This window comes from Saimiri boliviensis, chromosome 12 (genome assembly GCF_048565385.1).
Source record: "Saimiri boliviensis isolate mSaiBol1 chromosome 12, mSaiBol1.pri, whole genome shotgun sequence".
In the NCBI taxonomy this organism is placed as follows: Eukaryota; Metazoa; Chordata; class Mammalia; order Primates; family Cebidae; genus Saimiri; species Saimiri boliviensis.
The window spans coordinates 99,965,539-99,981,797 of record NC_133460.1 but is presented as its reverse complement, the minus strand read 5'-3'; the positions used below and the strand labels follow the sequence as shown (position 1 = coordinate 99,981,797).

The 16,259-nt window shown below is 33.4% G+C and overlaps 1 protein-coding gene across 4 annotated transcripts in view; it reads right to left on the bottom strand.

Annotated features, from left to right (window-relative positions):
* Positions 1-16,259, bottom strand: part of ATRNL1 (attractin like 1) — an 811,767-nt gene that overhangs the window by 395,147 nt on the left and 400,361 nt on the right. For all 4 annotated transcript variants that reach the window (XM_039465348.2, XM_074382946.1, XM_074382947.1 and 1 more), the window contains one exon: positions 2,624-2,702. In XM_039465348.2, the coding sequence (XP_039321282.1) occupies positions 2,624-2,702 (79 nt within the window). The remainder of the gene's footprint in view (positions 1-2,623; positions 2,703-16,259) is intronic.

Below are 16,259 nucleotides of genomic sequence, written 5' to 3'. Positions count from 1 at the left end.
TAGCAGTTCCCCCTTAAATATTTTTCAACTCACCCAGGGGATGTGTAACACTGTGGATACTACTAAGCACTGTATATACTATGTTTTTCTCTATACAAACATACCAATGATAAATTTTAATTTATAAATTACGTACAGCAAGAGATTAACCACAATAATAATGAAATAGAACAATTAAAATAATATGTTGCACTAAAATTTATGTAAATGTGGTCTCTCTCTGTCACTTCCCACCTCCCCCACTTTTTCTTTCTCTCTTTCAAAATTATCTTAATATTTTTAGACTGCAGTTGTCTGTGAGTAACAAAAACTATGGATAATGGGGGACTATTGTAATATAAAGATTATTAGATAACAGAGCTATAATAATCATCAAAGACAAAGTCATCTTTACTTTGGACATCAATATATAAATAGTTTGTAAAACATTTAGGATTTTACATCTAAAGAAATTTAGTAAAATTAAATTTGAGAAATTCCTCAAAATATTTTTTAACATGACATATGTTAGATAGCATGACATCAACTCTCAAGACAGATTTTCTTTTTCAGAAGAGGTAGCAAATTAAATACAAACACTATTACACACTTTAATAGAAAGATGCACTACCTGGATGAGTTTTGGAAAGAAGGGCATTATATTAAAGGCATTTCCAGAGGACATAGTAATATTTATAATACAGATCAAAACTGGCAAGGTGATCCTAGTCTAGCTCCCCTCTACTATTTCTTCTTATCCTTTCCACATTTGTCACATATATTGAAAGATTTTGACTTCTAAAAGATAAATTTATATTAACATTTTAAAAATTAAAATAGTATCAGCTCGTCAGAGCACCTGATTAGTATGTAATAAAAAGTATTACTACAGTGAGATAACATAGTAATCAAAATCAATTTGTCATTTTGAGAAGAAGAAAATTTTATAGATAAACTATACATATTAGTTTTAACAAATATTAAATATTGTTTCTAAACTTTAGCTACTACATGTAAACATTTTTAGGGCTCTAAAGACTAGACCACAATGGGGAATTAGCTCTAGAGTACCAATCCTTCTTTCGAGAGGTAAGGAAATTCAACTAGACCACTTAACTTATATTCACGTGCCAGTTAATGGCAGAGTTACAAATTGTATTTTCACAATGCTATATTTACATAGCTGCATTTTACAAATTTTAGAGATCAGATATTTAAACAGTGCTCCTCATGGTGCAGTGGGAACAGAGGCTCCCTGATTGATTCAGCACTCTCTTCTGATGATTCAGGACATACATTTTCACTTGCTCTATTCTATTATGAAAGGAAGGCCTTCGCACACTATCTGCCTCTAATTATGATTTTTCCTTCCTGAATCTAGAATTTTACTGTAATTCATCATTTAACATGTCTAGAAGATTGTTTACCTCTGCAGAGAATTCCACTTCTTGACAAATATTTATATATTTATATTTAATACACTCTTTTTCAATTGGATTACTTTTTATCATGCAGACATTCCAAGTAAACCCTTACTGATGTTGCACTAGCCATATAGAGAAAATCGGAGAGGCATAGAGTATTAAGGTGAATGATTTATTTGAAGGTATGGAGGGACTCCAGTTTGCAAATATATTATAGATAGCTACTGATCTTTCATGGGTGCTTAAAAATAGATTAAGAAGAACTTATGTCATTTACTAATTCTACAGCTTAGAACACTCCGGATTTTTTTAAGTGTCTTTGAATGTTGTTGTTGTTGTTGTTGTTGTTTTTTGGAAAAAAAAAAGAAGGAAAGCAATTATACTGTTGTTTTATATTGTTACAAAAAACACCCATATAGAAATGTATGGAGAAATGCAATAGATATAAAATACAAATATTAATACTAATACTAACACAGTATAATAACAGAATACTGATAAAAACAGAAACCATCTTTTTGAATATATGAGGTATAGAATAACAAATCTACTGCATACTTTTGCTCCTCAGGTGATTTTGTTTCTTTGTTCCTTTCAATTAATGAATATACACAATTTATATAATCAGTTGTTATTTTGTAAGAATGTTATTGTTTTCATCAACTTTAGGATTATAAGAAAAATAAATGATTAATTCTAATACAGAAATTTATCCAAGTGATGTGCTCTTTAAACATACTTGGATTCTTAGATAATCAAAAATTGGAAAAGATTTAATTACCAAAAAAGGAATGTTGTAATAAATTTCTATGGGATAAAATCTTTTTCTAATGCCAAAAATAATGATCACTCACAATTTTAAATTTCAACAAAGACACATATGAAAAATAAATTATACCTTTTAGCATAACTAAATGCCTAAGTTAAATATATTACAAAATTATTTAAACAACAGGATTGATAACTGTATTCACTATAAAGTCTAATACCATTTTTAAAAACTGTTTGCAACTAGCCAATACTTTTACAGATAACAACTTAAAATTCCAGTCATAAAATTTGCTCTAAAGCTTAACAAATACTAGAGGGACTTTAGAATATTAGTATGTAAAAATGATTTTAAATTCTGTATTCTAAGAGAGCATATTCATTAACAGACAATAGAGATTAATATATTTGCTTAAATCTTTAAACAAAAGATTAAATAATATTACTGATACCTCTCTCCGTCGAGAAGCCCAACAAGTTTGTTTGATCTTCCATACCACAGCAGCCACCAGTAATAACGATAGGAAACAACTGGAAAATAAAACACAAATAATTTTTGCTTAAAACTTATTTGAACTACGTAATAAAAAAGTAGTACATGAAAGACTCAAAAATATATGTAAGTAATCTCTTTGTCTAGGTAAACAATCAAAAATAGGATAAATTTCCGATGTTTAAAATGTTCTCTCAAGTAAAATCAAAATGTACAGGTAGAAAAAAATATTAATAGTTCTTGCTATAGATTATGGTCTATATTTAGAATTTTATCTGTCAGAGGAATGTAAATTGATAATTCCATTGGTCTTATGAAGCAACAGAAATCACAACCAAAATCTATTTAGAATTGCTATTATGAGTCATAAAATCTGGAAATTTTTAAAATCCAATGTCACACATATACATTTACTTTATTTTTATCACTATTTTATATATGAACATATTCCAGTAGTTCCCAACCAAAGGTTATTTTGCACCCTCCCCCTACAGATCATTTGGCAATGTCTAGAGACATTTTTGATTATCACAACTGGGAGAGGAGTGCAGGGGTGTTAAAGAATTCTATAACACACAAGACTGTCCCCAACAGCAAAGAATCAGCAATTCACAATGTCAATAGTACTGAGGCTGAGAAATCTTGGCATATGCTAATGTTTACATTAAGAAATAAGTCAGTTACAATGTTCATACATGTGGTCTAATATATTAGGTACTATATGCAATAAACTATGATAATGCAGTGAACTTTGTTAGAAGTAACTCAAGTCTGACAAATCTCAAAAGGACAGAGATTTATATGAATCTCATTAATCAATCTCAAAGCTGTATTTTCCCTTTCTTTGCTCTGTGGTTATAGATTATGCAATGAGAAGACCCAGAAATGAACAGACCCTTGACACTACAAATTCAATGGTCACTGGACACTACAAAAAAACCTGGTACTCATCCTTAATTGATAATCATTGCACTCATCACTTGAGTTATTCATAAGCAGTGGCAATTTTTGACACTTTCCACTCTTGTCAAGTCTTCAATATATTTTTTCTCCCTGCCTATGCCTCATCTGAAGCAGAAGACCTTAGAATATCTTTCAATTACAATGACTACGACAATGTCAATTTTAACATCTATCCATTTAGTGCTGCACACATTTCAGATGCTATGCTAGATATGCCACATTGATGATTGGATTTAGTCTTAGAAATGCTTCAATATAGTACATATGATTCTTATTTGAGAAAAGAGGAATCCAATCCTCAGAGATTTTGAAGTTTCCTTATAGTCATACATGGAGTATTGTAGCACCAAACCTTTTCCTCTCCTATGCTGGCAGCTCTGACTATCTCATAACCATTGTTTCCATATTCATTCTCTAATCCCGCTTCCAGAATCAAAGGAAATCTATTTCGTAAAAGTCAGTGATACTAAGCTTTCCAACCACAGAGGTGATTTGTTTTTTACATAGGTACCCTTTATGTAATATTCAGCATTTTAGGGGATACTTTTCTCAGAATTTGTTTTCAACAGAAGGTCACCATGATTTTCAAGAAATTAAATAAACTGGTGTTTTTTCTCTATTATCAGACTTGAACTTCTCAATTGACTAAAACTCTTTCCTGAGTAGTTTCTTTCATTTTGTTTTGTTTTATTTTCCTTTATACTTCCTAAACTAATATAGGTTCAATGAATGTAGATTACATTCCAGATTCCCTCTTTTAAATTATGCACATTCCTTAAAATTCACTTCATGAAACTGTGTTCTTCTTTTCTCTTGCTTTCAAAGAGAAAGCTCAGTTATTTTCATGGTTTGAACTATGACCTCAATTGGAATGATTTCAAAATCTGCATCTTTACATCTGTCAAAATGAGAACATCTTATCTTTAAAAGGGATATAAAAGACTTCTTAGTTCAAAGTCCCTCCCAGGAAGGAAATTCCCAGTATAGCTCTGATAGTGATCCAGCACCTAATTAAATACTCACTGTAGCTGAGAAGTTGCTGACTCACAAGTTAGTACATTGTTTTTCTAGTTAATTCAAATTTTGAAAATATTAGAACTTTTTTTTTTCAGATGGAGTCTCACTCTGACACCAGGCTGAAGTGTAGTGGCACAATCTTGGCTCACTGCAATCTCTGCCTCCCAGGTTCAAGAGATTCTCACACCTCTGTCTCCTGAGTAGCTGGGACTATAGGTGCATACTACCAACCCGGCTAATTTTTTTAGTATTTTTGGTAGAAAAGGGGTTTCACTTTGTTGGCCAGTCTGGTGTCCAACTCTTGACCTCAGGTAATCAATCCGCTGGCCTCAGCCTCCCAAAGTGTTGAGATTACAGGTGTGAGCCACCATGCCCAGCCAATACTCTAACTTTTATCAATCAGTGCTGTGTCTGCCTTCTATGTTAAACAAAACCAGCCTGCTGTACGCTAAAACTTGTTCATATATTTAAAGAATATATAGATTTTCTTGTATGTAGGATTGCCTCAAGTTCAGTGTTTCTCAACCAGGAACACTTTTGTTCTCCAGGCGATATCTGGCAGGGTCTAGAGACATTTTGGGGTTTCACCAAATATATTTACTTATATTCAGTAAATACAACTTAAATACCAAAATGTATTTTTATTTGATTAATAATTTACAACATTCCTCTTCCCTAAGAATCACATAATAAAGATTCAGTTTGATACAGGGAATATTAGTTGAATTTCTCATGAGGAGCTTAAATTCTTTACAATTCAAAAGAGTATTGTTTTTGTAATGATGTAAAAGGACAGCATAAAATATAAAGTTTTCATAATTTCAGTTTCTTGAAACAAGGAGTTACACTTTAGAGGTTTGTATCAGATTCTTTCTATGCTAATTCCTATTAGGTTAGCAGTAAAAGAGCTAACATGCTATAAAAAAATTGGCTGCTAAAATCAATAAACAGTGTAAGAAAATATTTTAAAAGTAATATTCTCATAATCTCAATAAATAGCAAAACTCCAGTAAAATATATCTTACTACATGGCATGGAGTAGTTGTCAATATATTTTTGATAAATAAATGAAATTGGTTTTTAAACTGGTTTGAATAACATCATTTTTTCTAACATTGAATGTCTCATTTGGCATTATTATTATTATATAGAGTAATACCTTATAAATGTTCTTTATTTCTAATAAATTACATTGCAAACAAAAGTTACAGTTCTCTTAAAAAATATACATACAAACAAAACCCAGTTCATTAAGAATACTTGCTTCATTAAAAAGAAAGGCAAACAAACAATAAAGATTTGTTATATTTATTCAGCACAGTTAAAAAGTTACATTCTTCCTTTGGTGACTACTAGAAAGTCTCAGGCTTTACTGACAATCTGGGAAGCCTGAAGATGACAGAATTTCCATCATCTGAATTTCTTGAATGACCATGTGAAGCAGTGTCCTGTATTCCATGCTACTGCTTCTGAAATAGTTTGGATATTTGTCCCCACTCAATTCAGGTTGAATTGTAATCCCCAGTCTTGATGGTGGGGCCTGGTGTGAGGTATTTGGGTCACAGGAACATCCTTCATGGTTTGATGCTGTCTTCAAAACAGTGAGTGAGTTCTCATAAGATCTGCTCATTTAAAAATGTGTGACATTTCTCCTCCCCCAACTCTCTTGCTTGCTCCTGCTTTCGCCATGTGACATGTCTGTCCCCCCTTCACCTTCTACCATGATTGTAAACTTCCTCAGGCTGCTCTAGAAGTTGAGCAGATGCCGTTTCTTCCTGTAAAGCCTGAAAAACCGTGTGACAGTTAATCTCTTTTCTTTATAATTTATTCAGACTCAGATTTCATTTTTTTTCTCACAGCATTGCAAGAACAGCCTAATAAACCTTCCACTGGCTTCTTTTTTGCCTACTGGACTTGATGTGACAGAGAAGTATTATAAACTTTTATTATATTAAGAGACAGATTTCTAGGTTTGTATATTCTAGTTAGCTTTTCTCTATCTCTTAAATCAAAGGGGTTAATGGGTAACATTGAACATTAGCATCTTTTAAGTTGGTATTGTGACGTTTGTCAGAGAAAAATAAGCTTTCTTTAAGGTCTTTTTCTATTATATTATGCAGAACCTTTTATGCTCCATGGTATAGATATTGAGGGGGAGATAATTGGGCTTTCTTTTTTTAAAAAAATATGATGTACGACAATAATATCAAAAGATCTGAAAGGTTCAATACCTCTCAGTACAATCCTTCCAATGGAAATAAGGAGTAAAAAGAACAAAGAAAGAAAGAAAGAAAGAAAGAAAGAAAGAAAGAAAGAAAGAAAACACGCATTAAAAAGCAAGTACATCAGCTACAGGAATAAAAAAGGGAAGCGTAGAAACTTACAGAGAGGTATTTTAATAATTTGATTTTATCCTTCATAAAATGGTCATTTTGAAAATATTCTTAATATAAAAAAGCATGGAATGTATTAGGTAATCTCATTTAGGGAAAATTAAAAGAATTCAATAGAAGCAACACAGTGTGCTATAAGGTTACATTGTAATGCAGGTTGCTAGTAACAAATAAATACCCAGTGGTGGTAATCTAGTTGGCCAATTGCAAAAGAGATATAGCAATTTGAGGATAAGTGATCATAAACGTCAAGTCTTAAGTACATATTTTAAAAGATGGTTTGGGCATGTTATTTTATTTCACTGAAAAATGTTAGAAACTAGGAAACTGTATTGAAATGAAGAAATTTACCTCCTAATAACTGTTATTCCACAAAATATCTTTCAATTGTTTTATACCTTCACAACATTTAAAGGATTTTTTCTTACCAACTAAAATGTCAACAGAATAAACTTCTAACTGAAAATGCAATAAAAGCTATGAATATTAAAAAGAAAAAAACTGCTTATATGTTTAAGTCATCAGATTGAAAAAGATGAAAAATCAAAAAAGCCCACTGGCTGAACATAGTAAATAATATGCTCTTAGCATAAATTGGTACTTCTGAGGGTTGCTAAGCAAGAGTTATTGTACCTTAGAAGCACTATCAGTTAAGATTAGTTCAAATGCAAGTAACAGAAAACCTAACTCAAACTGAAATAAAGAATAGTAGATCTACATGAAGTTTACACTTGCAGGTATGAAATGAATTTGTTTTCCTCACATTCATATGTTGAAGCCCTGACCCCTAGTATGGTTGTATTTGGTGACGGGGCCTTTAGGACATAATTAGGTTTAAACAAAGTCAATAAACGTGGGATCCTGATCTGATACAATTAGTGTCCTTATAGGAGAGACACCAAAGAACTAGTATACTCTCCTTCTCCTCCTGCATGCATGGAGGAAAGACCATGTAAGTACATAGTGTGAAGATGGCTATTTGCAGAGCCAGGAAGAGAGGTCTTATCAGAAACCAACAATTTGGCACCTGATCTTGAACTGTCCAGCTTCTGGAACTGGGAGCTAATACATTTCTATTGTTTAACTCACATAGTCTGTGTTATTTTGTTATGGAAGCCCAAGTAGATTAAGACCCATCCTGAAGTCCAAAGGGAAAAAAGTTCCAGGTTTGATCTGATCAGGGTCCTAGCTATTTTTTCTTATGATTCTCTGGACTATGCATTCTACTGCACACCAACTTTATATTCAGGCTTATTTAACTCTTAGGGAAAAAAATGAACACAGCAGTTCCAAGGCTTATATAACATATGTACATGTCCACTTCTTACCAAACATTGACAGTGTAATAAATAGTATTACCCCAACCATGAAGCTAGTGAGAGATAAATCCCATTCAAATGGAATGGTTTGCTACACAGCCCTGTGGAGGGAGTTAAATGAAGGCTGGAAAAGAATACAATTTACAAGATATCATTTATGAAAAATTTTTAGAAAAGTACCCAAATTAACCTCCCTCCCATGACCCTGTAACAGATTTTGAGTCTATGAGCATCTTTAATAACTCTTAAATCTTTTCTTTAAACTCTACAGAAAATAGAGTAGTTTTAAGTCTCATCTGATGGAGTATTAGAAAGACTAATATCTAGTAAGGAAATCTTCCTGGTTAACTCCTATTACAAGTAGCCTACTTGGATAATATCTTATTCTTCCAAACTTGCAACAAAAAGTAACAAAGGACAATGTACACAGTGTTTCTTTCTACAATGTATACAGTGTTTCTTCCTACATTAAATGTTTTTTGAAGAACATCTTTAAAAACCATATAGTTAGGACAAAAGTTTTAATTGTTTTGAAAACCTTTCCTAAGTCATTAGTTATAACACAATAGAGAAATCCAAACTACACAATTCAATAAAGTATCACAAAGACAACATACCTTTGAAAACACCAGCTTGAAGAAACAAAACTCAATTCATTCTCTCTCAGAAGAAACTATTACATTTATTTTTAATGCCATATTTTAGTTTTACCTATTGGTAAACTTTTTACAAATGTAATACTATTGATTTTTTTGTTTCTGCCTCTATCATTTAATACTATCTTTGCATTATCTATTTTAATCCTTTGGCATTCTTTTTTCCCATTGCTCCACATTACACATTTTTCCATTCTATTGCTTTTTGGTATTGTGATTATTCCCAGTTTGGGGCAAATAAAACATGCTTCTAGAAATATGGTTCACATAATTTTGATGAAATGGAATTTTTGGGCCATAGAGTATATGTAAATTCAAATTTTGAATATAATGTCAAATTATTTTCAATGTCACTGCACCAATTTCTAGTGTACTAAAAGTATTAATAATTCTACTTCCTCTCCAATACTTGGTATCATTTATCTTTTCTTTTCATCCACTGTAGTAGGTAGTATTACATTGTAGCTTTAATTTGAATTCCCAGATAAAAAATAAGTTATGCACACTTGCATACTTTGTTGGACATGTGGATGTCTTCTTTTGTGAAATGTATGTCAGTCTCTTGTCATTTTTGGAGAAAGGAGTTTTCAGACTATTTTTAATGGATTTCTATGAGTTACATAGTGTGAATATATGGCCTTTGCCTTTTATACAGTTGGTGAATATTTCATACCACTGTGTGACTTGACTTTTCATAATGTTATTGGTGTGTTTTGATAAGAAAAAGTGTTAGCTTTTTTTGTCCTCTAATGTGTTAAAGTATTTTATGTGTTGTTTTTAAGAATCCATTCTACATTATGAATGTTATGAAGAACAATTCCTACGTTACCTTCTAGGTGCTTCACTGTTTTTACCTTTCCTCCTAGAAATTATTTTGTATTTAAGGCAGGGATCAAATGTCACTTTTCCCATATGCATAGGTAATAGAAGTAGTACCTGATGAAAGTTTTCTTAAAGCACTAAACATTGGGAGATAGTCCTTGACTTGGCAATACAACTTAAGAATGTTCCCTTTAATCCATCTCTCTTGTGCTACTTTGACTTTACAATGCAATGGAGTTCTTGTTTACATTCTATAGATAAAGTTGATATTCTCTATAGAGATATTTTACTCTATCCATCTGGAGGCTATGGTAACAACGTATCCAAAGCTTTTGAAGTGCTACTTGACTCTTTCGAGCAGGAAGGCCACCAACTGTTCAATCTGGGGCCAAACCAGAGTTCTACTGATGAGCTGAGTTCTCAAATTCTTTGGTATGATAAGGATAATTAGGATCAGATTAGCACACATGCAGCTCAGGGGTGATCCTAGAAGTTTATAAAATGTTTTGTGGGAAAGCTTTTCTATCTCTATTATCTCCCAGGTCCTTTCTGGTTCTGTGGGCTCTACTTTTCCATCATCTGGCCAGAAACTACACACTTTCCCTATTGTGCCATGTTTTATGCTGGGAGGACAGATAAGAGGGAAATCAACATGGTTTATCTTGGCTCTGCGAAACCAGAGCTCCACTATTGTAGAGGAAGATTCCTCTCCCTTGGATTCTGGTTCTTACAGCTTTCCACTGTGAGCCATTTTGCTGCTGCCAATATTCCTGCTTCAGACTACCTGGGATATGGGTGAGTGAATTCAGGAAAAAAAAGAAAAAATGGGAGTGGTTTTCCCTCATTTTCTATGAGCTTAAGAGTTCCTTTTTCCACATCATGGGCCAGAACTAGAGGATTTTTCCCTGTCTGAACTGCAGTAATTACCTTCAAGTTTCAAATTGCATTGACTTCAGGCCAGGGGACACTAAAGGGGAAAAATGCTAAAATTCTAAACGGTTCAACAGTACTTTGAATTCTGGTGTTCTTCTCTGCTCTGCCTCCTGATATCATATATCAAATAGCTGCCCATGAATTTTGTCCAGGTTTTATAGTTGAGTTCAATTAGAGAAAAAGAGATGTGTGTTTACATAATCTTACCTGGGACTGGAACCCTACGGTGCATGTTTCACAAAGTTGCAAAGGCATTTCAAAATGGAAAGGTTAGTCTTTATACAAATCATGTTGTAACAACTGGATATTCAAATGTGAAATAGTCAGCACTGAATTACATCTCAATCGTAAACAAAAAATAACTGAAATAGATCGCAAATCTAAATGTACAACATAAAAATACAGTCATGTGTCACTTAACAATGGGGATACGTTCTAAGAAATGTGTCATTAGATAATTTTCATCCCTGTGCAAACATCATAAAGTGTGCTTACACAAACACAGATGGTATACACTACTGCACATGTAAGCCATTGGTATAGCCTATTGTTCCTAGGCTGTAAACCTGTATAGCATGTTACTGTATTGAATATTGCAGGTAATTATAACACAGTAGTTTTTGTTTATCTAAACATATCTAAACATAGAAGAGGTACAGTAAATATACAGTAATATAATTTTGTAAGTACCATCATATATGTAGTCTGTCACTGACCAAAATGTTATGTAGTACATGACTGTATAAAACTCTTAGGAAGAATTCTATGTAAACTTGAGTTAGGGAGAGTCCTTGGATATGACATCAAAAGCATAATTAATTTTGTAAAAATGCATCACATTGGATTTTATAAAAACTAAAACCTTTCACTCCATAAAAGATACTGTTAAGAGAATGAAAAGATAATTCAAAGACTGAGAGAAAATATTTACAAATCACATCTGGCAAGGAGTTATATCCGGAATACACAAAAAACATTCAATATTCAAAAATAAAAAGCAAAAATAAAAAAAAATTAAAAATAGGCAAAAGATCTGAAAAACACTTCATCAAAAGAAAATGAAAGTATAACTAATAAACACATGAAAAGATATTCAATGTCATCAGGCATTAAGGAAATGCAAATTAAAATTACAACAAGATATGACTACACATCTATCAGAATGGCTAAATTTAAAAATGTTGACAGGACCAAGCACTGGCGAGAGTGTGCAACAACTGGAACCCTGAGCTTTGCTAGTGGCAACACAAAATTGTACAATCACTCTGAAAAACAGTGGCAGTTACTATAAAGATGAATATTCATCTACCCTATGACCCAGAAATCCTACTTCCAGGTATTTATGCTAGAGAAATGAAAACTTATGTTTGTGTAAAACTTGTATGTATGTTGATCATGGAAGAATTATTCATAAGTACCAAAAAATGTAACAATCCATATCTCTCAATGGGTAAACAAAGTGTGATATATCCATATAATGGAATATTACTTAGCAGTGAAATGAACTGGACTATTGATACAAAATACATCTTAGATGAATCTTAAATGCAGTAGACTAAGGGAAAGAAGCCATTTGAATGACATGACATTCTGGAAAAGGCAAAACTGTGAGAACAGAGATCAGGTCAATGGTTGCCAGGGTTTATGGGTGGGGAGAAAGTCTGACTGCAAAGAAGGGTCTGTGAGATATTCATCGAGACTTTGGAATTGTTCTATATCCTGGTAAAGCTGGTAATTATAACTGATGCATGTGTTAAAACTCACACAACTGGAATCCCCCCAGAAGGAATTTTACTGCACAGAAATTTTAAAACGCTTCCAATAGAAGTAAAAAACAAACAATAATGATAATTAAAAACATATAGAAAAAATAAGGCAAATAATTAGCCACTGCCCCCTCCAATAATGAAAAAGCAACTGGGATATTTTAATTATGAAAATACTCATGCTTTGAATCACAAATATGAAAGGAAGCTTTTAAATAGTGGAGTTAACAATTCATGTTTAAAATAACCACTTTAGCAAATTTGAATACAACACATTGACAGAAAGAAGGTAGAATTCAGGTTCATGTAGGGCATGAAGGAAAGAAGATTTAATCGAATCCCAGGTATTGAAGTTAGTTAAATAGTGATACCTATAACTGAGCTTCAGAAAACGGGGAAAAAAAGGGCCTGTTTGCCAAGACAGTAAATTCAATTTAAGACATGTTAAGTTTGAGGTGTAAAGCAATTTTTAGGTCAAAATAGGAAGTTCCTGACATGACTCTTAGAGTCTATTTCAGCGTCTACTACTCTAAACTTCAGCCTTGTCAACTAGATAGGGAGCACTGGTTTAACTAAGTTGCGATAAAATGTACCACTACTAGTTTACTCCCGTCGCATTAAATATTTTGGTTTACAAGAATAGTTCGGGCCTAAATATCTACTTTATTTCACAAGAAAGCCATGGAGGAAATTCCTAAGTAAACTTCCAATACAATAAGAAATTGTTTATTGTTTCTATTTAGGAAAATCCATATTTTCAGGTCTCATTTCCATTAACATATCTATCATCATAATCTTATTTTTTTAAACAGGGACTTCTGTTTATTTGTAATTCTTCACAGTGTCCTTACTCAATTCTTTAAAAACTTTATGGCAAGTATTCCTGATAATACCACTTTGATGTACAGATCCTATGACTAAATTAGGTTTACTTTGTTTTTTCTAGAGAATTAAATTTTCTTCTTTTTTCTCTTTCAAAACATTTTTATGTACAATATGATTAAATGTCTTATTTTTCTCAAATCTTGAACACTATACTTAACTTTGCATTATTCTGCCCACTTGCATGCTTGCTTCCATGTAGTCATCTTTGATTGTTTTTCAACTGCTTAAATATTGGTTTTTTGGCTGTTGTATTCATTAGATTCCTCTAATCTTTCATCTTTAATTCCTGTAAGTTTACATCATCTCTCACCAATTTACACCCAATAAGATGGCTATAAGAAAGCCAGTTAATACAAACTTTAATAGAATGTGGAAAAAATAAATGTCTGATGATTGCTGAAGGAGCTCTGGGAAGGCAGGCCTGGTGGTGACAAAATTTTTTCTTTTCTAAATATGGAAAGAAAAAGTTGGCACCAGCCACTGCAAAAACATACCAAGTTGTAAAGACCATCGACACTATGAAGAAATTGCATCAACTAATGGGCAAAATAATCAGCTAGCATCATAATGACTGGATCAAATTTACACATAACAATATTAACCATAAATGTAAATGGGCTAAAGGTCCTGATTAAAAGACACAGACTGGCCAATTGAATAAAGAGTCAATACCAAGTGCACTGCATTTCAGTAGACCCATTTCATGTGCAAAGACACATAGGCTCAAAATAAAGGGATGGAGGAAGATTTACCAAGCAAATGGAAAGCAAAAACAGCAGGGGTTGTAATCTTAGCCTCTGATAAAACAGACTTTAAGCCAAGAAAGATCAAAAAAGACAAAGAAGGGCATTACATAACGGTAAGGGAATCAGTGTAACAAGAAGAGCTAACAATCCTAAATACATATGCACCCAATACAGGAGCACCCAGATTCATAAAGCAAGTTCTTAATGACTTACAAGGAGACTTAGACTCCCACACAATAATAGTGGGAGACTTTAGCACCCCACTGTCGATATTAGACAGATCAATGAGATAGAAAATTAACAAGGAGATTTAAGACTTGAACTCAGCTCTGGACCAAGCAGACCTAATAGACATCTACAGAATTCTCCACCCCAAATCAATAGAATATACATTCTTCTCAGCACCACATCACACTTATTCTAAAATACAGCACATAATTAGAAGTAAAACACTCCTCAGCAAATGCAAAAGAACCAAAATCATAACAAACAGTCTCTCAGAGAGCAGTGCAATCAAATATGAACTTGGGATTAAGATCACTCAAAACTGCACAACTACATGGAAAGGAGATTTAATCAGTAATCAAAAATATTACAACAAAGAAGCCCTGAACTCAATGGCTTCACTGGTAAACTCTACCCAAACATTTTATTTTTATTTATTTTTATTATACTTAAAGTTCTGGGGCACATGTACAGATTATGCAGGTTTGTTACATAGGTATACATATGCCATGGTGGTTTGCTGCATCCATCCCCCTGTCATCTACATTAGCTATTTCTCCTAATGCTATCACCCTCCCCAATCTTCCCAATCCCTGCTATCCTTCCCCGACCCCCACCCTCTGACAGGCCCCAGTGTGTGGTGTTCCCCTGCCTGTGTCCATGAATTCCCATTGTTCAACATCCAATTATGAATGACAACATGTGGTGCTTAGTTTTCTGTTCTAGTGTCAGATTGCTGAGAATGATGGTTTCCAGCTTCATCCATGTCCCTGCAATGGACATAAACTCATCCATTTTTATGGCTGTGTAGTATTCCATGGTATATATGTGCCACATTTTCCTTGTCCAGTCTATCTTTGATGGGAATTTGGGTTGGTTCCAGGTCTTTGCTATTGTAACAGCACCACAATAAACATACATGTGCATGTGTCTTCATAATAGATTGATTATAATCCTTTGAGTATATATCCAGTAATGGGATTGCTGGGTCAAATGGTATTTCTATTTCTAGGTCCTTGAGGAACCATCACACTGTCTTCCACAATGGTTGAACTAATTTACACTCCCACAAATAGTGTAAAAGCATTCCTATTTCTCCACATCCTCTCCAGCATCTGTTGTCTCAAGATTTTTAGTGATCGCCATTCTAACTGGCGTAAGATGGTATCTCAATGTGGTTTTGACTTTCATTTCTCTAATGACCAGTGATGATGAGCTTTTTTTCATATGCCTGTTGGCTGCATAAATATCTTCTCTTAAAAAATGTCTGTTCGTATTGTTTGACCACTTTTTTATGGGATTGTTTGTTTTTTTCTTGTAAATTTGTTTAAGTTCTTTGTAGATTCTGGATATTATCCCTTTGTCAGATGAGTACACTGCAAAAATTTTTTCCCATTGTGTTGGTTGCCAGTTCACTCTAATGATATTTCTTTTGCTGTGCAGAAGCTCTTAGTTTAATTAGATCTCATTTGTCTATTTTGGCTTTTGTTGCCATGGCTTTTGAACTAATACCGATGCTCAAACTTTTTCCAAAAACTAAAGAGGAAGGAACAATTCCCTAATAATTCTATGAGGCCAGCATACTACACATTAATGTCTACAGAATGTAGCTGAAGCACAATATTTTTAGGAGAAGGAAGGAAGAAAGGGAGGAAGGGAGGGAGAGAGAGAGAGAATGGGAGGATGCGAGGGATGTGAAAGAGGGAGGGGGCCGGGTGTGGTGGCTAACGCCTATAATCCCAGCACTTTAGGAGGCTGAGGCAGGTGGATCATGAGGTCAAGAGATTGAGACCATCCTGGGCAACACGATGAAACCCCATCTCTACTAAAAATACAAAAATTAGCTGGGCATGGTGGCGCATGCCTGTAG